Below are 24,085 nucleotides of genomic sequence, written 5' to 3'. Positions count from 1 at the left end.
AGGGCCCACCAGACAGGGGACCGCTAGGCTGCCCCATCAAGGCCCCTGGACGCCCGCAAGCATCATTTAAGCACTGGTGCAGCAACAGTTTCTGGACAGCAGAGCCAGGGTGTGAGCCATGTGGCCTGCAGACGGGACACTCCCTGTGGGACCTAGGTCCAATACTGCTTGGGCTGCTGCCCAAAGCCCCTGCCTGAGCTGTTGCTGTAGGTCAAGAAGCAGTGGGGGAAATTGGGGAGGGGAAATCACATCTCAATTTTTCACTCTTCATATGGCTGCAGGCCTGTTCTGACAGTACATGGGCCCCATTCTCCCTTAGACAGAGAGGTGCTGTGTGGCCTGCTACTCTTTCACTAATATTATAAAGATAGTGTATGTTGACAATTGGCAGCTTGGGATTCATACACCAAGGGTTAATGTAAGTAAAATGTGGTCATTTCTCTCACCTGTCCCCTTTCTTTGACCTAGAAAATTGGAAACTCTTAACTTTTGTATTATAAAACATAATGTTTAGCAAACAAAGTTGAAAGATTATGCAGTAAATGTGTCTTAGTTTTTTTATTTAAGTTTAACAAAGATCAATATAAGATTCCTATTTAACCCCTCGGGTGGCCTGGATGTAACTGTTACGTCCTTGTTTGCACCACTCGGGTGCCGAGGACGCAGCAGTTACATCCTGGTATGGGCCCTCGGGGGAGGCCTCGCACCCCCTCCCATGGGCAGGGATGGAAGGGGAATCGCTTCCCCTTCCACCCCCTCCCCCAGACACCCAATGGCGTCTGATGACGTCAGCGCACAATCACGTGCTGACCTCATCAGAGGCTGCCCCCCATCGCACTGCAAGCTGATCTTTCAGCACGGATCGTAGGAGAAATGCAAAGGCATTTCTCCTCCGATCACATGAAGGGGACGAGAGGCATCAAAGGAAAGGCCTGCAGAAAAGCCCACTAGACACCAGGGATTTAAAAAAAAAAAAATGCGTAAGGGGAATGGCCCCTTGGGCAAGGGCCGCTCCCCAGGGTGGCAAATTTGTAGGTCTTTTCAGACCCCCCGGGGGCAGATTGGCCTATTCTAATTTCCCCGATCTGATCCCAGGGTGTGGGGTTGGGGAGGGGGGGCAGAAACCTCTAGACACCAGGAAAATGTTTTTTGCTTGTATTATTTTTTTTAGATGTGGGGTGCTACCCTTTAGGCAAGGGTCGCTCCACTGGGGGCAACATTAACTTTAGGCCATTTCTGCTGCCCTTGGGGGCAGATCGGCCTATTTTTAATAGGCCAATTTGCCCCCAGGGGGAGCAGAAACCACTAGACACCAAGGATTTATTTTTTTAGGTCAGTTTCACATGAAGTCGTTCCCCTGGGGGGTCAAATTTGTTTTAGGCTATTTCTGCCCCCTTGGGGGCAGATTGGCTTACTGTAATTAGGGCGATCTGCCCACGGAGGGAGCGTAAACCTCTAGGCACCAGGGATCTTTTTTTAAACGTGGGGAGCGACCCCTTAGGCAAGGGTCGCTCCCCTGGTGGACAATTTTATTTTAGGCCATTTCTACCCCCCTCAGGGGCAGATCAACCTATTTTTAGGCCAATCTTCCCCCAACACGGGCAGAAACCACTAGACAGCAGGGATTTATATTTGGTTTGCGTCAATGTCACAGAAGGGGAACAACCCCTTAGGCAAGGGTCATTCCCCTGGGGGGCAAATTTGTTTTAGGCCATTTCTAACCTCCTTGGGGGCAGATCGGCATATTTCTATTAGACCGATCTGCCCTCAGGGGGGCAGAAACCACTTAGGCACCAGGGATTGGTTTGTGTGTATGTGTGTTTTGTTTGGAGGAGGGGAGGCAGCCCCTTGGGCAAGGGTAGCTCCCCATGGGGGCATATTACTGTTGGCCATATCGGCCTATTTTTTTTAAAGGCCCATCTGCCTCCACCCCAAATAAATGGGGGCAAAGTTGTTCTGCCCCCCGGTGGGCAGATGGGGCAATTACCCCAGATCTGTTCCCCGAGGGTGGGGCAGAAAGCCTACTAGATGCCAGGGAATTTGATTTATTTTATTTTAAATAGTGGGGTGGTGGCTACCAGCCAGTATGGGCATGGTTATGCCCCCACCGCAACTGAAGGGGGTAACAGTCTTTCAGCTCTCCCCTACACACTAAAACATCTTTTCCAAAGGTAGGCAAGAGGAAATTTGATTATTTTGGGTTTTGGTTTTACACTTGGGCATGAGAGCTTCTCTAACTCTCAAACTCGTCTCACTTGGAATGGTGAGGGCTGCACGTTATGTACTTTGAGACGCTGCCATGTAGAAAAAGCCACAAGACCTAGACACATCTGAAAACTAAACATCTGGGTGAGTTCAGGGTGGTGTTCTTCACATGCACCCTGCACCATTTTCTTACTCATAATGGCCTGCAAACCTCCAACTTTGCTGGAAATCACACATTTTTCCCACATTTTTGTGATGGAACCTTCCGGAATCTGCAGGAATCCACAAAATTCCTACCACCCAGCATTGTCGCATCTATACCAATTAAAAATTCTGCCCCACTTTTCAGCCTAAAAATGTTTTTTTTTTTTTTTTTTTTTCAAACTGCCCCTTTGGACCCGCTTTGATTCCCCCTCGATTTCGAAATGTCTTTGGCTCTTCCCTGTCACAGGCTCTTGGCCCACCTACACAAGTGGGGTATAATTTTTACCGGGAGATTGAGGGGAACGTTGGATGGTAGGAAATGTGCTCCGGCGCGGTGATCCCACACAGCAATGTGGGAAAAATGTGTTTTGTTTTTTTGTGCTAAATTTAAGGTTTTCTGTGGATACTGGGTAAGAAAGCACTGGAGGATCCACGCAAGTCACACATCCCTGGACTCCCTCGGATGTCTAGTTTTCAGAAATGTTTGGATTTGGTAGGTTTCTCTATTTGGCTGCTGAGCCCAGGACCAAAAACGCAGGTGCCTGTCCTCGCAAAAAAAGGTAGTTTTTTATTTGATCATTTTGATGTGTCCACATAGTGTTTTGGGGCATTTTCGCTGGCACTAGACCTACCCACACAAGTGAGATTCAATTTTTTTCTGGAGACTTGAGGGAATGCTGGGTGGAAGAAAATGTGTGGCTCCTCTTAGATTCCAGAACTTTCTATCAACAAAATGTGAGGAAAAAGTGTTTTTTTTGCCGAATTTTGAGGTTTGCAAAGGATTCTAGGTAATAAGACCTGGTGAGAGCCCCACAAGTGGCTAGTTTTAAAAAATGCACAGGTTTCGTAGATTACCCTAGATCCCGGATGAGCTAGAGGTCAAAATCCACAGCTAGGCACTTCGCCTTGGGGGAACAAAGAATAAAAGAACAAGTGTTATTGCCCCTTGTCTTTCTCTACATTTCTTCCTTCCAAATGTAAGACAGTGTGTAAAAAAGATGTCTATTTGAAAAATGCACTGTAATTCACATGCTGATATGGGGACCCCGGAATTCAGAGATGTGCAACTAAACACTGCTTATCAACACCTTATCTTGTACCCATTTTGGAAATACAAAGGGTTTCTTGATACCTATTTTTCACTCTTTATACTTCAGAAAGTGAATTGCTGTATATCCGGTATACAATGAAAATCCATTGCAAGGTGCAGCTCCTTTACTGGCTGTGGGTACCTATGTTTCTTTATGAACCTACAAACCCTAATATCTCTGCAACCAGAAGAGTCCAGCAGACGTAACAGTATATTGCTTTCAAAAATCTGACATCGCAGGAAAAAGTTACAGTGTAAAACGTGGAGAAAAATGGCTGTGTTTTTTCACCTCAATGTAAAAATTTTTTTATTTCAACTGTTATTTTCTGTAGGAAAACCTTGTAGGATCTACACAAATGACCCCTTGCTGAATTCAGAATTTTGTCTGCTTTTCAGAAATTGTAAGCGTTCCGGGATCCAGCATTGGTTTCACGCCCATTTCTGTCACTAACTGGAAGGAGGCTAAGGGCACAAAATACAGCAAAAAATGGGGTATGTCCCAGTAAAATGCCAAAATTGTGTTGAAAATTGTGGTTTTCTGATTCAAGTCATCCTGTTCCTAAAAGCTGGGAAGATGGTGAATTTTGCACTGCAAACCCTTTGTTGATGCCATTTTCAGGAAGAAAAAAAAACACAAGCCTTTGGCTGCAGCCCTTTTTTCCCTATCTTGTTTTTTTTTATTTTTTTTTTAATGACATTTTTGCTGTATTTTGGTTAATTTCTTGGTCTCCTCCAGGGGAACCCACAAACTCTGGGTACCTCTAGAATCCCTGGGATGTTGAAAAAAAAGGGCGCAAATTTGGCATGAGTAGCTTATATGGACAGAAAGTTATGAGGACCTAAGTGCGAACTGCCCCAAATAACCAAAAAAGGCCTGGCACCTGAGGGGAGAAAAGGCCTGGCAGCAAAGGGGTTAAAAAGTTGCTCAGATATCAAAGGTCATAAGCAATATTCTGAAAAATCAATACAAGTTGTCTGAAAAGCTCACTGCAAATGCAAACGTTATTGCAGAACTTCAACCACCTACATGTGCAGTCGCTGAACAAACTCGAGACATCATGACAAGGGTGTGCATTGTTGCAAGTAAAACATGAAGATGCTGAGGGCCGCTCACACTGCAAAACAAAATTTGTATTATTTACCTACTGGAGAACACGGAGAAAACAGACCCTGTATCATTTCAGGAACATTGCCTAACACAGGACAACGCTCTCACTGTACTTTATGATTGAATATGCTCATAGAGTGCACTACTGATGCCTCCCCTTGTAGTGCAATATCCATATCCCTGTTGGTGCAGGTTTTGAATTACTGTGACCACAAAGCGTTCCTGGGAGCAAATCAAGACCAGGGCACTGTTCGGAATGAGAATGCAAGGAGATATTTTTTCCAGGTTACACGCTGGCAACCCAGCGCCAGCGGGCCTCCTTTCTCCAGGTCAAAAAAAAGGCTGTGAGAGGTTGCAAAACATCTGATCTCAGATGGCCAATGCACCCACTTCATTTTGCAGTAAAAGGAGGCCTGAGACTGGGTGGAATTGTTCACCAAGCGGACCTGTAGTCACCCACTGTCACCATCTTCATTAACGCCAAGGATGGCTCACAGAACTGACACTGTACGACAACTGTGCACCAGACACATGAATCAGGAATACCCACTTCCACAGAATGCAGATGGGAACAGTGCAGTGCCACTGTGGTGGGGGTCTCTCTTCAGGGACTCTTGGTAACTTCACATCTGCTTACTTCCAACTCAAATATTTTCGGGGACAACAAGCTATCAGAAAGCTCTGGCTCTGATACTCCTCCTCCACACAGTGTTTATGGCCCAACTCATTGAGGATGTGGCGTAGGAGCCTCTCGAGTTTCTCACTTTCTGCAGCACTCCACATATGTTGGGCTCATAGCTGGGCCCAGGTGGATGACCCTCTTGAATCTTTTGATTACTTAGGGTAGGTGTCTCCAACCAGTCGATTATGAGCTACCTGTAGCTCGCAGACATCTCCAGTGTAGCCCACAGACTAGAGTTAATTTTTGAATAAGCACAGGGTAAAACATTTCTTTAAAGGGATGGTTGTGGTTATTTTACATTAACATCAGGCTGCAGAGAGCACAGTCTGATAATGAGCAGTGTTCACTCACATTTATGACCAAGGCTGGGACACAGAGATGAAAAACTAAAGCACTGAGGTATTTAACTCAAATAAAAGACGTTGTCAACTCAATATTGAAGGTGAGAACAAAATGGTGTTTCTGAATGCTTTTTAATAGGAGAACATTAAAACGGAAAGTTACCTTAACTTAATCATTAACTCTTCATTTTATTTTTCTCCTAGTGTCACATTTACAAGCAACGGGCCAGTCGCTCCCAGTAGCCACTAGACGCTGTGCCATATTTATAACTGATTAATAAAGTAATTTGTTTTAATTGGGGGAAATTAAAAGTGAAGAAAACATGAAGTCATTGTTTTTCTCCACTTTCAATTAAGCCAATTAATATTTTATGAAGCAAGTTTCTTCACTTTAAATTCCTCACATTTAAACAAATGGTAGTAGTAATAGTAGTAGAAGGATAAGTATTGCCACCCATTACATATATGGATAACCTACTGTGATATCTAGCATTGGGGATGGGAAGAGATTTATACTGGGTTTTTGTTGTGCAGATTACTAAAGGTATATGTTATAAGCATACAACCTTATGGATTATGAGCAAAGGTGAAAGATCTTGATAGTCTTTGGAACACTGCTAACTACTTTATGCCTTGCTGTTATATACTCATGTGTATGTACGCTAATATATATATATATTTTTTTAATCTCTAGTATAGGAATTTATATCTGCACCAATAGGCTAGGAGACCAATGCAATAGAACACTGCAGGGCAGGTGAATATCCACACACTGACACAGTACTGTGGTAGGTCTACAAAGACGATATTGGATTTTATCACAGAATAAGATCGTAAAGTTTCCGCTCATTTTGTCAGGGGCTCACAGAAAATGAATACAGTGGGGTGGAGGCCTGACCACCTCTGAGGGCATCGTGAAAAGATACTTTGGCTTCTAAAACGATCCAAGGAATATATGTTTTTAAACCATTTAAATTTAGAGATAGGTACTCTTCTGGAGAAGAAACACTGTTACATCCACAAACAGATTTGATCTCACCTTGCATTTCTAACATTTCAACTCAGCGCTTTAGTAGGCTGGGTGCAAAGTCCTTCACTGATTGCCAAGTTAGCATCAGATTTTTTATGTTAGGTTTATTTGGTTGAAGCAAATCGCCAAAAAATAGAGTTAAGCATTTTTCCATTCAGGAAACAAAACCAGAAGGGGTGCTATCCAAAGGGAGACAGATTCCTGCAAATGCTTAGAGGAAGTCAACATGGTTAATAGAGGGGTTTCAAATATGCATTCAGACAATTTGTCAGACTCTGTTGTGACTGTATTGCTGAATTTACTTATGGTAATCAAGTTAACAACAGCTTGATCTAACCAAGTAGTAAACATATACCATTTGGAGACTATGATAGTAAATTTAAAAAATGAGAGATCGGTGAAGGAGTTTTGTTATGGGGTGTGGGCAGAATTAAGTAATTTTGTTTACTCTCTTTCATAATTTCCCTATAAGGACAGGCCTGCCTTGGCAGATAAGTGGAATGGATAGTCCCTTTTCTAGAACTCCTGTTAAATACACTTAAACTTATTTGGGAATGTTTTCTAATGAGGGATCGGAGAATCATGTCACAATCTATTTCAGTTGGGCACTTGTCCCTCCACCCTACAATCTGTGGGAAGCTTTTTTAAAACACTTATCCCATGAGAACATAGCATCTGGGAGGAAATATATGCTACCAAAGCCCCACCCAAGGCGAAAGAACTACAGCTGGAAACCTTTCCTCATTATTTTGGAGGGGAAAGGTTTGCCCTTCCGGTATGGTCCAGCTATGAAGGGACTTAGATGAATTTTATGGTCAGCACAGGGAATCTGCGCTCACATCTCAGTCCAGTCTTAAGCAAAATACAATGATAACCTTACATCCATTGCCACAGAAGTGATGAATGGGTAATCTTGCAACATGGGGCTGCCAGAGAAGCCAAGCAGAGCCTGTTACCAATAACACAGCATCTTCAGTAATGAGCAAATGCAAATGATAATTCTACACGTCACTGACATGGTCAACGTGTTTGTTAGTTCTCAGTTCAACTCCAAGGACATGCCTCAGAAAGGAACTTTTTAGTCCAGGGGCATCTCGCAACTGAGATGACCTTCGCTCACAGACCATCGAACAGACGTTCTTTCAACAGTGCATTCCCAAAGCCTCAAAACAGAGATAAATTATTCAGTGACAGCCTACAGAATCAAAGGCTTAACCGCACTGCTCCAACTTATGACACTTGCGCACCGGTTGAGGAGTGCCATAAACTATTCCCATATCACTTTAGCTGCTTGACTGGTGTTGCAAATGACTGGAAAAAAAGTAAACATGCTCTGGAAATACCACTGCTCACACTAAAAAGAGTAACCTTCCACCCACCCACGATTTCCTCACCAGCAACGAAAAAACATCTTGGCGTATGACAAAACCACACATTACAATTTATTCTCTGTCAAGAACTGGTTTAATCGAGCGACCTTCAATTAGAAGATGATCAATAGTTAAAGGCGACAAAATTGAAAGCACTCACAAATTTAAATCTGAAGCACCACTTAATGAACTGCGGTTCTAGTAATCTTTTTCGAAAACAATAGTAGGGAGTTCTATGTAATCGCCTATAAACAGCTAAATTACATCTAATGGGTAGAGTTTTGAGATACCCAACAATAAAAAATCTCACCGGTACCAACTATTATCAGGCTAAGAGAACATAATGCTCTTTTTGCAGGTCTCGTCTTATCTGCAGCACCACATCCCAGCCACCTCTCTGTAATCTGTAGTCCCAGGTTGCATACATCTCTCTGGTCAATCTGTCAAATGTTGGTTACACAAAATTGTGCACTGCCTACATGTTTCCAAAACTCATCATGAGCAGAAAAGTAAAAGCAGTGAAAATAAACTAATATGACTTCAGATTAGCTGTGTGCTCCTGAGCCTGTGAAGAGAGGATGTGCGCAGGGTGGGGGAAGCACGAATGAGTGACAGATATGCCTTCCATTTTGTTTAGGATGGTATTTTACAGAGAAACTAAAACACATCTGAATATGCTCTTCTAAATATCACAGGAATGTTTCAAAAGCAATTGCAGTAAATCAATCTTCTGATTTGATGTGTGTCAATGCATAATGCACATTATTAATGATGCAGAAAGATATACATTTACAAAACACTTCTATAACACTCATTGAGTTCAGTCATTTTATGGCATTTAACTAACTGAAGATGTGGTCTTGTTAATCAGCATGTGCAATGATCTTATTCATCACAAACGTGAAAAATATCCTCTCTCCATTATTACAGGTGCAGTATGCCCTTTGGCAATTGAAATACAGTAGAACGGATATCCATTACCTTTGTGAAGGAATATCCCATTCACCAAACTCTAAATACGGGCTTCAGTGAACCCCAAACAACACCATGTCAAAGAAAATTCAAAAATTAAAAAAACTGCTCCTTTCGAAAAATAGGTTGCACGTGTTAGCAATAGGACAAAATGGATCTCCACACATACTTGTAATCCACTGTTAGGCCTCTGTGGCACAGTAAAGGAATCACTAGAGCATCTATATAATTTTAGTGGAAGGCAGAGGTTAATCTACTTGTCTTGCATACACACTGGTACTGCACCGATGCTCAGAGAAACCTAGAGCTCCGAGAGAGGCAGGAGGGGAGTCCATTGAGGGCCCATATTACAAGGGTGGATATGTGTACCGTTCCCACCAATAATCTATTCCTGGACCACAAGCTCTCCAGATGCAGGTCAACAGTGCTTTGTAGATCTCTTGTATGTCTGTGAGAGCCATTTCAAACCTCAGTCCATGCCCCTGCATGGCTCCATCACCCACTGACCTCCAGGGTACCGAGGGTTTCCTGTGTCAACGTTACTGTCTAATAAATGTGAACCTCTTGGAAACAGAACAAATAGCTTGTTTATGAGCCATATCCACCTTAAACACACAGAGGTTGGAAATCTCCCTGTATTCAACAGCTGATAGGTCTCATACTCATGAATAGTTCTTGCTCTTAGCTCATCTTTCAGTTTCACAACAAACATATTTCAAATATGTCATCCAAGTTAGAAATTACTACAAATCAGTGACTGCACACATCGATTTGTAGCTGCAGCCCATATATGCAGATTCTTCCCCATGCTGGCCTGCAAAACAATTACATTATGGGACATCAGACCTACATCAAAGGATAGTGGACCTGCAGAAGCATACTTAAGATGAGGCATTTTATAAACGCTAATCTCCTCTGATGTGGATTTAGGTGATTACCTTTGCAAACAATTAACATGGCATTTTACAAGACCAATATTTATCTCTGACCGATGGTAATTAAAATTGTGATTGAGAATATTATTTGCTACAAAAGATAATCAACTAATAGATCAAAACACCAGGCAAACCTGCTTAAGTAGGGTAGGAACCAATTTTATATTCATTCCCTCTCTGGATAATTCGAAAACTAAGGTTTCATTATCAACAACTGGTAGTATGTATTGCCCACTGAAACAAAATTTGACACTTACTTCATGCTTCAAGAATATTAAAACACACTGAGTCTCAACATCTTCATGTTATTCTAAACTTCAGTTGGGAGATGCAATGCAATAGGAGAGCCAATGATTTAACAAAAAAGAGAAAGCAACATCAATGAGAATTTGCACATCAAATGATAAAGCTTTGTGATCTCAATTCATTTGAAAAGTAAAGAAGTGATTAAATAATGTATGACAAAGGGATAATGAATGTTGAGCAGGTACGGGGTCTGCTTGGGTTTAAAAAAAATATGCGTGGTGGCATGGCCAAGCCAAGCATGGAGTCGGATGCTGCGTTCTAGAGCTGTGCTCCACCTTGGTCAAAAACCAAAGAAAAGCACCCCTATTTTGGAGACCCTAGCAAGAAAACACAACACGGGAAGCAGAGGACTCCTATTGTTCCTCCCGGAGTGATGAGCAGGAGCAAAACACGTGCGGCCCTTCACAGAAGACATCAGACTGGACCATTGCAGAATGTCCAAGGACCAGGCGGCAGCCTCTTTGTGCCAGCTCCAGGGGGCGGAGGCCACAGCCCACATTGACGACAGGGACCTGCCTGCATAGCGCAGCTCCATTCATAAGCTGCCCCAACAATGACAGAGCTACCATCTTGAAAAGCAGGGTGGTTCGCTACAGAAGATACCAAGCGGGACTCACACAGACCAGACAACACAGCTGGCTCAAAGACTGGATCTTGCCTTCACTGCTGCAGAACCTGAGGGGGAGAGACCTTGGGCCACACTAATGATGTGGGGGCAGAGCAGAACAACCCCTCCTCCCCCCACCACTGCTAGCAGCCCTTGCTCTGAAGGGAAGAGGGAAAAAGAGAGAAGAGAACGGGCCCATCCTCAACTACTTTTGCACCGGCTGTAGCAATTCTATACATGGATAATTGCGAGCGACACTTTATATATGATGAATCATAGCCATATTGTGAACATATAACTTTATGGAAACAATATATTGATGATGTATTAATAATTTGGGTAGGTACACAACATGACTTGCTGGATTTTCATAAATGGTTGAATGAAAGATCAGAAGATATGCAATTCACTATACAATATAGTTCGCGAGAAATACATTTTTTGGATGTGATTGTTAAAGAGCAAGACAATCGATTATATACCACCTTGTAAAGGAAAGAAAGTGAGAAGAATTCTCTGTTGCAATATATGAGTCATCACCCTCAGAACTTAAGGGATAATCTCTCCTATGGACAATCCCTCCGTCTTCGGAGGAATTGCTCTCACAAGCAGGACTACTTTGAAGAATCTGAGGATCTGATCAGGCATTTGGTGTTGAGGGGTTACCCTAATACTTTGGTGAGGAGATCACTGAAAAGAGCTTGGTTTTGTCATAGGGAGAAGCTACTTGAACCTAAAAAGAGGACAAATGCAGGGAACAACAGGATATGTGTCACTACATACTGCACTAGGAGTACTGAAATAAAAAAGATTATTAATAAATATTGGTCCTTCATCTTGGATGAGCTTGATACACAAGATCCCCTGATGTATGCTTTCAAGAGGGGGAACAATATTAAAGATTGGGAGGTGAGCTCTTTTTTAGATGTACCCCCCAAACCTTCTTTGCTCACAATGTGGAATTTACCGAAGATTGTGGGTCATTATAAATGTGGAACATGTAAAGCGTGTACACTTTGTATGGAAATGAAAACATTTCAGTATAAGCAGGTGTCTATGACACTTAAATAACATACTAATTGTAATAGTATGAATGTAATTTATGTGATTAAATGCCCATGTGATTTGGTATATGTGGGTCAGACCAGACAGAAAATAAACGTGAGCACTTTACAACACTGTAGCCATATAAGATGTAGGGTACAGGGTGCACCTTTGGTTGACCAATTTGTGACAGTGAACCACTCGGAAGATTCTTTGAGACGGGCGGTGATTGACAAAATTACTGTAAACCAACATGGAGGTGATATAGCTAGTATTTTGAATCTATGTGAACGTAAATGGATTCACCTGTTGGACTCTGTGACACAGGGTTTGAATGAATATGAAGAGACAGCTAGGCAAACAGCAAGTCTATCAAATGGCTAAGACATATGGTACATACATTGAGATGGTGGCTTATATGGTATAAGAATAACAAGATACATGAGTGTAAAGAGTCTGGGATGGTTAGGATAATTGACATATAGAACTTATTAGGACTTCCCATTTTATATGGAGAGTTGAGTAATTAAATGTCTAAGGGTGGACCAAACTTTGCAATTTTTTTGTGTTCCCTTTATGGATGATTTATTTCCCTATTGGCACATGTAAATCTTTGTGCGGGTTTAGTTAATATTAATATGAGGTGCGACTCTGTTTGTAGAAAGAACACACTGTGAAAATAGGGTGAAGAAATGCGTTCCTTTACTTTTGGTGAAATAGCGGGATGTGAATTTTGTTACTTATTTATGTGGATACAATGTAATTTTGGAAAATCCCAACACTGGCTGGATAATGGTGAGGGTCGGATTTAAGTACATAGGGCCTGATTACAACTTTGGAGGAGGTGTTAATCCGTCCCAAATGTGACGGATATACCATCAGCCGTATTACGAGTTCTATAGGATATAATGGACTCGTAATACGGCTGGTGGTATATCCGTCACTTAACCGTCTCTTTTGGGACGGATTAACACCTCCTCCAAAGTTGTAATCAGGCCCATAGTCTGCCGTTTTTTTTTTTACAGTACTAACAGTGTGTATTCTGATGATTTATTTTCAGATCGACACACGGTGATACCGATGTCTTTCTCGTGGATAACGATATGAGGTTAGACATTGTGTTGGTCTCTTTGAGAGGAGAAAACACGTTGATTTAAAAATTTGATGAAATGCGCTTTGTGTACTACTATGGAGAATAAACTTTGCAGCTAACTTGTTTGTGGCAGATGAAATTCAAAAAAAGTTTTTAGCGCACGTTCTAATGAAAGCTGAATCCGTCCTAGTATGATGGTATTGAAGCGGAAATTAGGAACTCTGTGACATCTGCATTCCTAACATACTTTCCAGCGTCATACCTAAAGACGCAGCCGGATGGGATTTAAACGCTGAGTTTACTCTGGGCTGGTTTCTTCACCTTTAGAGACGTGCGCCGTGGTACGAAGGTGTTCAATAATGACCTGAATCTACAGGTATTGTGGGATTTAGGGCCATATGTATGAACACATTTTCCCATAGACATAAAATGGGTAAAACCCTTTGATACATCTGGCCCTTAATCCGTTGGGAGTTGGAATTATGTGAGAGAGATATGTTTGCTTTTATCTCCAGCTGATATGACAGATTAATGAGTAATAGGAGGCTTGGCACATTGTGTGATTAGTGGTATGGTTCATGGTCGACGTTTTGACTAAATGAGGTTGTAATAAGAATTTTTTTTAGCTAGAGAGTTTTGAAATGTTGTGTGGCGGTCAATACAAGGGCAACCGATTGGAATAAATTATTTGTATGTATTTGTTTTTTAAGGGACCCAATGGGAGGAAAGCATTTTGGGAAGGAAGGATATATCATTGGATTTGGTGAAAATATTACCGAAAGGAGACGATAGTAATAAGGATTAAGAATATATATTCTAGGTCAAGAGGTTTGTGAGTAGTGACTTTCCTCGGCTACACAATAGGTGAGGAAGGATTAATTAACTGGGTGAGTTTACTATTATTTCTTCTAGATCTGAGGATTGTGGAAGATTGAGTGGAGAAGATGTGTGTTTGGAGGTTGAGTAAGTTGGCGGTGAGTAGTGACGGGTTTTATATTACAACATAGAATAAAATATATTTTTTTAGAAATGGAGAATAAGTGACTCAATTTAGTTTTTTTGTAATTGTTTAGATGTTTCCTACCTCTCAGTCGTGAGGAAGACTCGTGTTGGAGCCTTGGATTGGCCCAAGAGTTACCAGTGGGTCGAAACGTCAACAATATACTAGTAGCCTCAATTGGTTTTGTCTCTGCCTTTATTTGGAATGGAGTGAAGGACTAAAATGGGGAGATGTATCCAGATATAAATAAGTGGTGATTCATTGACAAGAATGGTCAACCAACAGGCTTCTTTTTAATTGAGGATAATAATGGATGTGGGTGATTTATTCTTGGTTTCCGTGGTTCTAAATCACAAGCACTTTTTCTTTGGCACTTGTTTGTCCTTCTGTTCCTGTATATGTGAGGGTAGGAATTTTTAGTAGTATCAAGTAATGGTTAGAAAATAATTTTGTATAATTATAATAAAGAAGTTATCGAGAATGTGATTCACATCTTTGCTGTATTTTTCTTTGTAAAATTATTGTTTGCCATTTGAAATTATATGATCAATGAAAATAATTGTCACCGGATGGATCAATGTTGTTCGGCACATCCTCCACTAACAGCAGGCATGTCTGTGTACCACCGATCACCGCAGAGAGGTGTAGGCGCCTGAGGTCCAAAGAGGATAACAACAGAGCATTGCTAACTAGTGAGTGGCGAAGCACAGAAGATGCTGTCTTGTACGCCAGACCAGACATGCGGGGGAACATAGAAGCAGCTCTGAACAACTGTATGGTCAGCGATGACAGGGGTTAGAGAGGAACCACCACAATGGACGGAGGAGGGACTCTGCCACAGTCTCCTGCACAGCACCTCCCAGAAAGATAAAGGACCTCCCCTCTGGCATATTTGTAAAAGGGCCCCAAGTCAAGCAATCTCTCACAGGCACTCCAAAGGCAGCTGTAAAGCCAGGGTACATAAGCCAACTGGGAAGGAGAGCTTCCTTGGACCTACCCTGTGGGAGGCCCCCTCAACACTGACATATGCCTTTCCTACACTTCCCATATCAGAATTCATCTCTAGACACTGGTACCATGGTCAATGGAAAACACCATAAAGAAAGCTCTGTGGTCAATATGTGGAATCATATGGGGGAAAGTTCTCACAAGCCAGAGGATCCCCATGCGCCTGTAAGTGCACCTATCATGCATGACTATATGGTGCGTTTCCTGGCAGAGATCCAAGCAGACATTGGCCTCTTGCGCTCCAACTTTAAATCATGTTTACAAGACTTAGAAAGAGAGAGAGAAAAGGTGGGCCACTGGGTTGATGACCTAGAACGCACAGTCAACTTGAACAGAAGACCAGGAAATGCTGTTGTGATGTGTCCAAACAGAGGAACAGAATGCAGACCTGCACATTAAACAGAAGGATCTCAAAAATCGAAGTAGATGCAACAACATATGCATCACAGGGGTCACCGTTAGGGCAAAGGGCTTAGACATCCTGATTTTTACCAGGGTCCTGTTCCGGATGGTCAAGGTAACCCAGACCTAACAGCATCCAGTCTGGACAGAGCTCAGATTGTTTACCAGTCTCACCAAAAAGGAAGTACCTCCTACATTCTCACAAGCATGCACTACTTTGTTTACCAGTCTCATCAAAAAGGAACTACTTCCCGACATTCTCCCAAGAGTGCACTACTTGCAGGATAAGTCAGAGCTAATTAATGAACGCAGCCGGGGAAAGGCTGACCTTGTGTTCCAGGGCCACACCACTTGCTTGTTTGAAGACCTCGGGGCCACGAGTCTTTGCCACTGTAGACACTTTAGATCTTCCAGGGAGCTCCTCAACAACAAACAGCTATCAATGGGGACACCTCTTTAGCATAATGTTCCAATGGGTAGGGAAGCACCACACTATTCGGTCCCTGATGGAGATGAGAACCCTACTGGACCTGAATGGTCACGCACCCGGTAAGGACACTTGGACCCACTTGGATCACAACACTACCATACCGAGGGTCACTTCAAATAAGTACTCTGTCATGCTCACACCTCCAATGGACATCCTTAAATTGGACTGGCCCTGTTGGCCCATTTTTACTCACAGATGATACTGTTCACTCCCCTCATCTCCTCCTTTTTCCTCTTCCCTCTTCCCTTGATATCTACACAGGAAAGAACCTCACACTACAGGCCACAAAAAGGAATGTAGACCTCAGACATGACCCTGTCACACCTTTGATTAATCCAGCAGGTTCCCGGGATACACCTCCCTCTGCCACAATCACTCACACCTTGAAACTCCTCTCCCTCAATTTAAGGGGACTAAACTCATCCAACAAGAGAGGTCAGATCTGGCGCCATCTCCTCCTGCAATAAGCAGACATTTTTTTCCCAGCATGGGACCTTGACTGGGATAGACGGCTTAACATCTATTAGGGTACAGAAGCAATACACGCACTACTTCAAAAGGAAATTTCTGCACTAGGGTTGACAGGCGCTTGGCACCACCTTCACCCTGATGAAGGTTCGCTCTAATTACTCAAGCACAGACTAGGCACTGGTCTCACAATCGCTCCTCCCTAGCCAGGATACTGCATCCATGTCTGAAATCTCAATACCCGACCATGCCGACCTGGCCCTCATATGAAGGAAGAACTTTGCCCCAGACAGGGTGTACCTCACTGGCATCTTAACCTCAAACTACTGAGAGACCCAGCAAACAGGGAGCTATATGCACAGCAATCACAGAATACTTTAAGAACAATTCCAACCAAGGGACGTCTCAGCACATGGTATGGGATGCCTTCAAAGCTACTATATGAGTTGTAACGATTGCCCTAGAGATAGACAAAGCTAGGATAGGACACCTTGTGGAACACACCCTTACTTCTGGCATGGTTAAAGCTCTGGAACAGACAAGAAGGCTCTCTCCAAAACTACCCAATGTGAGCTCACCATTTTTCGGACCAACTAAAAATGCACAGAACCAACCGTGTCAAGCATACACTCCTTGCTTTGGTCCAAAAATTGTATGATAGGGACAATTAAGTAGGGTCCATCTTAGTATGTAAGATCAGACTCCACAGGACTTACCCGACAGATCCGTAACCCAGACGGCACCAGCACAAAGGGAGAAGCAGGGAAAAGGGCAGACTTTTACTAGCCCCTTTATGACTGAGGCCCAAAAAAAAACAGGGGAGGGGATACAAGCCTATCTGGACAAATGTAACTGCCTCTATTGACTGGTACCACTGGGATGATATTGAAACCCCTTTACCAAATCAGAACTTAAGAAAGGCAGTCAAACTGTTCCCGAATGGTAAATCTCCAACCCCAAACAGCCTCGCACAGCCTTCTATAAAACATTCCCCCCTCCCCCAACTTCCAAGCTCATCTGACATCATTGACCAACACATTCACACACATCACCAGCCTCACTCCCACAATGTGTTAAGCAGAGTTAACTGATCCCCAAACTGGAGGAATAGAGAAAGACCCATGCAAGTCATACAGCCCCATTGCACAGCTAAATATGGATTCAAAATTGTACACAACAATCTTGGCAATGGGCCTTGGCCTCCTCTTTCCAGGACTGATAAACCCTGACCAGGTTGGATTTATACATAGCAGACAACATTAGGTGGCTTGCACGGCTCAGAGAAATTAGGTAAAAGAAACATCCTAGTCTTACTTAATTCTGTAGATGCTGAAAAGGCATCCGATCGAGTCTGCTTGTTATTCCTGGAGCCAGTCTTATTAAAAATCCAGATTGGCCCCAAGATGAAGGACAAAATCATGGCAGTATACTCTATCCCTACAGGAGTTGTACAAGTTAATGACTAGTGCGCTGACCCGATCAGACTGGCCAGAGAGATGAAGCAGGGATGCCTGCTCTCCCCACTCCTGGTTGCTTTAGAGGTAGAACTCCTAGCAATGACTACCTCAGACCCATGCTATCACACCATTCAGGGGTAGAGAAACCGTAACCTATTCATGGACAATATATTCCTCACCATGGCTTACTTGCCAAAGTGCCTTCTAGCACTGATGTCTGCATTGGATCAATTTGAGAACACTTTCCGGCTTCAAAATAAAGAAAAGTCATACATTCTCAACTTTACAGTTAGCCCATACAATATACCAAACCTGAAAGCCCAGGCACTGTTCCCGTGGGCCACTAAATTGATTCCCTCTCTAGGGCTTCACATTAGCACCCACCCAGAAGAATGATCCTTGTTGAACTAGGCCCCCTGCTGTAGAGAAAATATGAACGACCTGGGGAGATAGAAACTGCTCTACCTGTCCTAAGCTGGATAGGTTTAATGTAATCAATATGAACATGCCACCCGCCTACTCTTCCTCTTACAATCCTTTCTCAGATCCATCTGCTTCACAGAAAATGACCAATCCAAATTACAAGCTAAATTGGGACGGTTTATGTGGAATGGAAAAGAACTGTGATTATCAAATACGCTCCTCAAGTTCTTTAGAGAAAAATGAGGTATGGCACGTCTGAACCTAATGGAATATTATTGAGGGGCTCACTTGCAATTTGTCTCCGAGTGAACAGTGATGGAAAGTGAGAGGCACTGGTTTTATGTGAACCGAGCTGTCAAATGCCACCCTTTGTGGGATCTTCTCTGGCTTCTCCAATCGGCACGCCTGAAAAGTGCATGTGCATTTACACCCACAAAATGGGTCCTGGACATCTGCAATCACCAGGCTTCTAGGAAAGGCTTTACAACCTTTCCATCCCCTAACATGGCAATAGCGCAGAACCCTGATTTCTCCCATGTCCTAGACCCAAAGCTCTTCTCCAACTGGATTGATAACAACTGCTGAATGTTAAAAGGCTTATTTCCAGTGAGTTCTATCAAATCGTTTGGACAATGCAAAAAGGAATACCATATTTGTGAAACCTCCAGACTTCAAAATTGCAAGATGTCATTGGTCCCTCTATCTCACTAACGTCCAAGCAGCCATATGCAAATTAATACACTTTGAGAGCTTAGTACGTACAAACTCAAGCACAAAAGGATCGAGTTCTAGGACATATAAGGTAATACAGGCCTCAAAAACCTTAACTTCTGCTTCCTACCAAACCTGCTGGGAAACAGGCCTGCAGAAAGCAACAGGGACCAAAGAATAGGATAGGTTATTGCAGGACATATCCCGAAAACCCTACCCCACCATTGAGAATGAGCCTATAAAATCATGTTTGAACGTTACCTCACACCGACATGCCTATATAAAATGTTCCCCACAACTTCCACCCTCTACTGGAGATGCGGGCAAGGGACCTTCCAAAATATATAGTAAGAATGCACAATCATACAGATATTTTGGAAATAAATACTGAGACATATTAAAGCAACTCTGGGATACCCACTCCCAGCATGCCAGCTCAAGGACCTCCCAGGCACTCTACCATCTAATATGAAGAGAATTACCAACTTGGATACATCACTAATTCATCATGCAACATGTGCGGCCAAACAACTTATTGCACTAATCTGGAAAAAGAATGATACCACAGCCAAGGTCCTCTGGTTTCACAAAATGTGGCAGGTCTTAGCAACTGAAAAGGTAATCTGCACCCTAATGTACACTGAAAGGAAATTCACAATTACATGGCAATCATTGATAGATTATATGTCTAAGCTGGAGTTCAGTTGCTTCCTACCTCAATGGCTCCGAGCACTGCAATTCTTTGACTGATTTCATGGTGAAGAGAATCCTTTTTACAGAACACTGCACGTACCAGATTCTTGGACAGCAGAAGGTAGGCATACATGCCCACACACCCATGGCCTCACACCGCTATATACCACTCCACAGCAAAATTCACTGCGCCCACAGATAAAAACGGTTGATTACATCGGGGGGCCTGACAGTCCTAACTTGGGCTGCCAACACACTGCACCTAGAACAATGATCCCCCCTACCCTTTTGTCCCTCCCTGTTATTTCCCCTGTTATTGTTTGAACTGAGTATGTTATTATTCCACGCGATTAATATCACAAGGCTAGAGAGACCACTTGTTTTTGTACCTTCTTCGAAGCATCTTTACATCGTACTGGCCTGGTCTGTTTGGTGCACTTATCTGTCACTATCATTAAGCAGTGAAAAATCAATAAAAAATATCTGTAACACAAATAATACACAGAAGAAAGAGACTGCACAGTCATAATATCTGCAGGCTAAGTGGAGCTTCCTCACTTGTGTATTTTAGAACTATGTCAAATACATGGGCTACATTACCAACCACTCCATTTCTCTACTCCAAAATGTAATAAAATGTACACATACCCGAATAAATATCTTATATATGATGTTAAATAAAAGATAAAGAAAACTAAGGGAGTAGTCTACAGAAATTAAGTTGTCAAAATCTTTTACCTGAGAGTGCAGGCGTTCAGGATCATTGTCCTTGTGTGCATCACGGAAGGAAACACAAAAATGTCAAACATTGACCTCGAGAATGGAATGACAAAAAAAAATAACTGGAATAATATACATGTTAACACAAACAATTAATGGATGGATACAGAAGTACATAAAGGAGGGCCCTTACACTTCATTTAAGTAGTAGATTTGGAAATAGCTGCCTTCCATTCTAATGTAGTATCACACTTGAGTTGCTAAGGAAGTATGTAAATAGCCCTGAAAACTCAAGTAACCTGTGAGATCTAGAATCCACTATGAAAAATTATAGAATTACAACAGACACTTGCTCCCTAATTTTCCAACATTTGTCAATTTGCTTTTTTTAGATCTAAACAAAACGAGTAGAATAAAACTGCACCGCCTTCCATCTGGGGTGCCATTTGTTTTTCCTTTTAGCCAAGTCACTGACTTTCAATTCTGTTGAGTATAGAGTACTAAGAAAAGTCAAACAGGTGACATCTTACTTGAATAAATTGGCTAACCAAAGCAATATATTCAACATGTACAATTCTAACATTTCTACTGTTTTTACAAGTATGATCAAACATCAAATCTATATATTGGAAATTACAAACAAATAGGAGGAGGTAATTGGAAGAATAAATAAAAGCCAATAGAACAGAGAGACACCCACAACAATTCAGCATTAAAAAATATAGTTTAGTTTTCATTCATAGTGTTGGACTTGGTCCCATTTGCAGGATCAACCCCAAACATTTTGCCTTCTCCCTCCTGTTTTTTTAACTCACTTTTGCTGGCTTTTAAGAACCTGAGCACTTTATCCCAGCTAATCAGTGCTAAAGTGCATGTGCTTACTCCTTAAAACATTGCAAAATAAGCTTACACCCAATTGGCACACTTAATTTACCTATAAGACCCTAGTACAGTGGTACTACATGTACCCGAAGCCTGCATATTAAAAGTTATTAGTGAGCCTGAGCACTTATTGTGCCACCCACTTAAGTAGCCACTTAAAATGTCTCGGGCCGCCACTGCAGTCTGTGTGTGCAGTTTAAAACTGCTAATTCGACCTGGCAGAATAAACCATTTGTCAGACTAAAACCTTCCTTTTTATTACATATAAGCCACCCCTCAAGCAGGCTGTAAACAGTCCACAAGGTACTGTATTACAAAAATACAACATGTGTTTTTAAGTTTTATATGTCCTGGTAGTAAAAAAAACCCTTAATCTATTGAGTTGCCTTATTACATCTAATAAGTGCTACATTTGATTGGAAGCAGTAAGAGATGTCCTGTTTGGACTCAAAGGAATTGTAATTTAAATTCCTCTTTAGTGGCAACCTTGGATTTTAGATTACAATTTTGAAAATGCCCCTTATAGAAAATTGCTATTTTCCTACTCTAAAGATTCTGATGCTTTCTGGAGTTTCCAGCTGCATAGGCTTGTTAATTGCTCCCTATCAGAAATGCATATTGGGTCCACATAGGGAACACTAGGATTTGGGAGTAGCTAAGAGAGGCCCATCCTCCCACAATGGGAGGGGCGCAGCTGTTCCCTGCCCAAAGGGCTTTTAAAGGAGTTGCCTCAGTACAGTCACAAAGATACTGACAGCAGGCTTTTCTTACTGCAGGCATTTTGGGGTCTGGGCAAGGAGGACAGAAATTCCAAAACCATCTGTTGGGGTTGAGGGGAGGGGGCTTCAGATTTGTCTTCCACTTCAAAGCTGGCACCAGGTATAACTAGAGGACCCTCAGACCACCTCTTCAATTCACTCCTGGACCTGCAGAAGACTACAGATGGACTGTTTTGTATTCTAGAGAACTGTCCTGATGATTGAGTCCTGCCTTCTTTCTCAGAGGACTGCCCTGCTGCTTGAGGCTTGCCTTGTTTCTCAGAGGACTGCACAGCTGCGTGAGGCCTGCCTTGTTCTTCAGAGGACTACCTCGCTTCTACCAGAAGTCTACCCTGCTGATTGAGGCCTGCCTTGCTTTTTCAGAGGATTGCCCTACTGCTTGAGGGGGAGAATTCCATCTTCTTGTACCCAGGACACCCAGAGTGACGCCAAGGTTAATTGGTTGAACTCCTGTGGTGAGCTACAGGGACACAACAAGCTCCAGATGCCTCCTAGCAATTGTTGTTGCAGGAAATGTAAAAATAAGCACACTTCCATAAATATAAAATGTAAAAACATTGTGCAACATCAACCACAAGCAGAAACTACACCGCTGGTCACAATCAAAAACCAGCTTAGGCGTAACCCTCACACTGACATGAGCAAGGTGTAAGGTTCATTTAAGGATGTAGTGGAATAAGTAACATGAAAGTGTCATCTGTTAAAGCCAACCCATGTCTAACCAACCTGCAAGTATTTATGACATCAGCACGTAAATCCCCATCACGGCACAGTCTCTGTGCCAACAACCAGACTGCAGACTGATTGGATAATGGGTACTCAATTAAAATGCCCAAAGCACACAGGTGCATAGCTTACAATGGGTGCAGGGTAGAAACCAAATTCCGAACATTTAGAAGTCAAGGACACAAAATGCTATCAGCACAAACTTTAAATAAATTACATTCACATATGCGAACATACGCATTTATAGGTCAAAGAATGCTTGGTCATAAACCTTTGTTGAACGTATCACGAAGAGCGAGTAATGACTTAGCCTAAGAATTCGGGGTTATGGGATCACATGTTTGAGTGTTTTCCCTTTTACTCTGTAAACTTGCAAGTAATCTATTATAGATCATGTGTAATAAAGTATTGTACTGATGTGTAAAGAAAGGCCGGTCTTTGAACAGGCATTGGAGAGAAAACAGAGAGGCAGGCCCAGCAGGGCTAAGGTGCAGTCTGCAGTCCTTTCTCGCCGGCACAACAGTTAGTAAATACGATCTTTGGATTGCTAAGAAGGGTCTGCGTGGTCATTTTTGAGTCTCGAGAGCTTTTTCCTTTCACACCGTAACAATTGGCAAGCCACCCCAGGAGGTCCCTTTGCACCCCTACTTGATGGCTGGCACTGGAAGAAAGCCTGCCCCCGTTGCAGAGACACCAATGTGTACAAATTTGAAGTGGTGAGCAGAAGCCAGGTTAGCTGAAGTTCTACCTGTGCACTAGGGTTGGGAAGTCTCCGGGGACCACCGTCCCCTGAAAGATGAGGACAAAGCGAATCGCAATCCTCATTCTACATAGGCACGCTCCTCTTGGCAAAACTAAATGCAGATTTAAGTGTAATGTAACCCGCACGCAACTTGCTTTTTATTGTTGAAGGATTGTGTACGTGCTTTCCCGTGAAGTCCGTAACTGCAGTCCGTAACTGCACACAGAAAAAAGAAAGAAAAATGAAATGAAAAGTTCTATTATGCTCGGGGAAATGCGTTCGGTGACGTCAGTAGCTGTATGCGGTCAGTGTAGTCCATAGCTGTCCTGCCAAAACCAAATAAAAATTCCATTGCAGTTGAAGAAATGCAGTCTGTCAAGTCCATAGCTGCACACATAATTTAAAAAAGAAAAAAAATGAAATGAAAAACAAATAAAATCGATAATGCACAGGGAAATGCGTTCGGTGAAGCTCGTAGCTGTCCTGCCTGCAACAGTAGCTACACATTATTGTTGTGTAAATACAGGAAGTCTGTAGCTGTGATGCCTGCAACAACAGCTATGAAAAAGTATTTAACAAAATAGTGCTGAGTAATTG

At 42.5% G+C, this 24,085-nt stretch overlaps 1 protein-coding gene across 2 annotated transcripts in view; it reads right to left on the bottom strand.

Annotated features, from left to right (window-relative positions):
- The window catches only part of TTC8 (tetratricopeptide repeat domain 8), a 296,727-nt gene that overhangs the window by 202,871 nt on the left and 69,771 nt on the right, over window positions 1–24,085 (bottom strand). Inside the window, exon 2 of one of the 2 annotated variants that reach the window (XM_069208149.1) lies at window positions 20,378–20,407. The exons of the other annotated variant lie outside the window; for it this stretch is intronic. Coding sequence (XP_069064250.1) covers window positions 20,378–20,407 — 30 coding nt within the window. The remainder of the gene's footprint in view (window positions 1–20,377; window positions 20,408–24,085) is intronic. 2 annotated transcript variants of the gene reach the window in all.

Source organism: Pleurodeles waltl, chromosome 9, assembly GCF_031143425.1.
Source record: "Pleurodeles waltl isolate 20211129_DDA chromosome 9, aPleWal1.hap1.20221129, whole genome shotgun sequence".
NCBI lineage: Eukaryota > Metazoa > Chordata > Amphibia > Caudata > Salamandridae > Pleurodeles > Pleurodeles waltl.
Note: the sequence above shows the minus strand (reverse complement) of the source record. Positions and strands in the feature narration are given on the sequence as shown.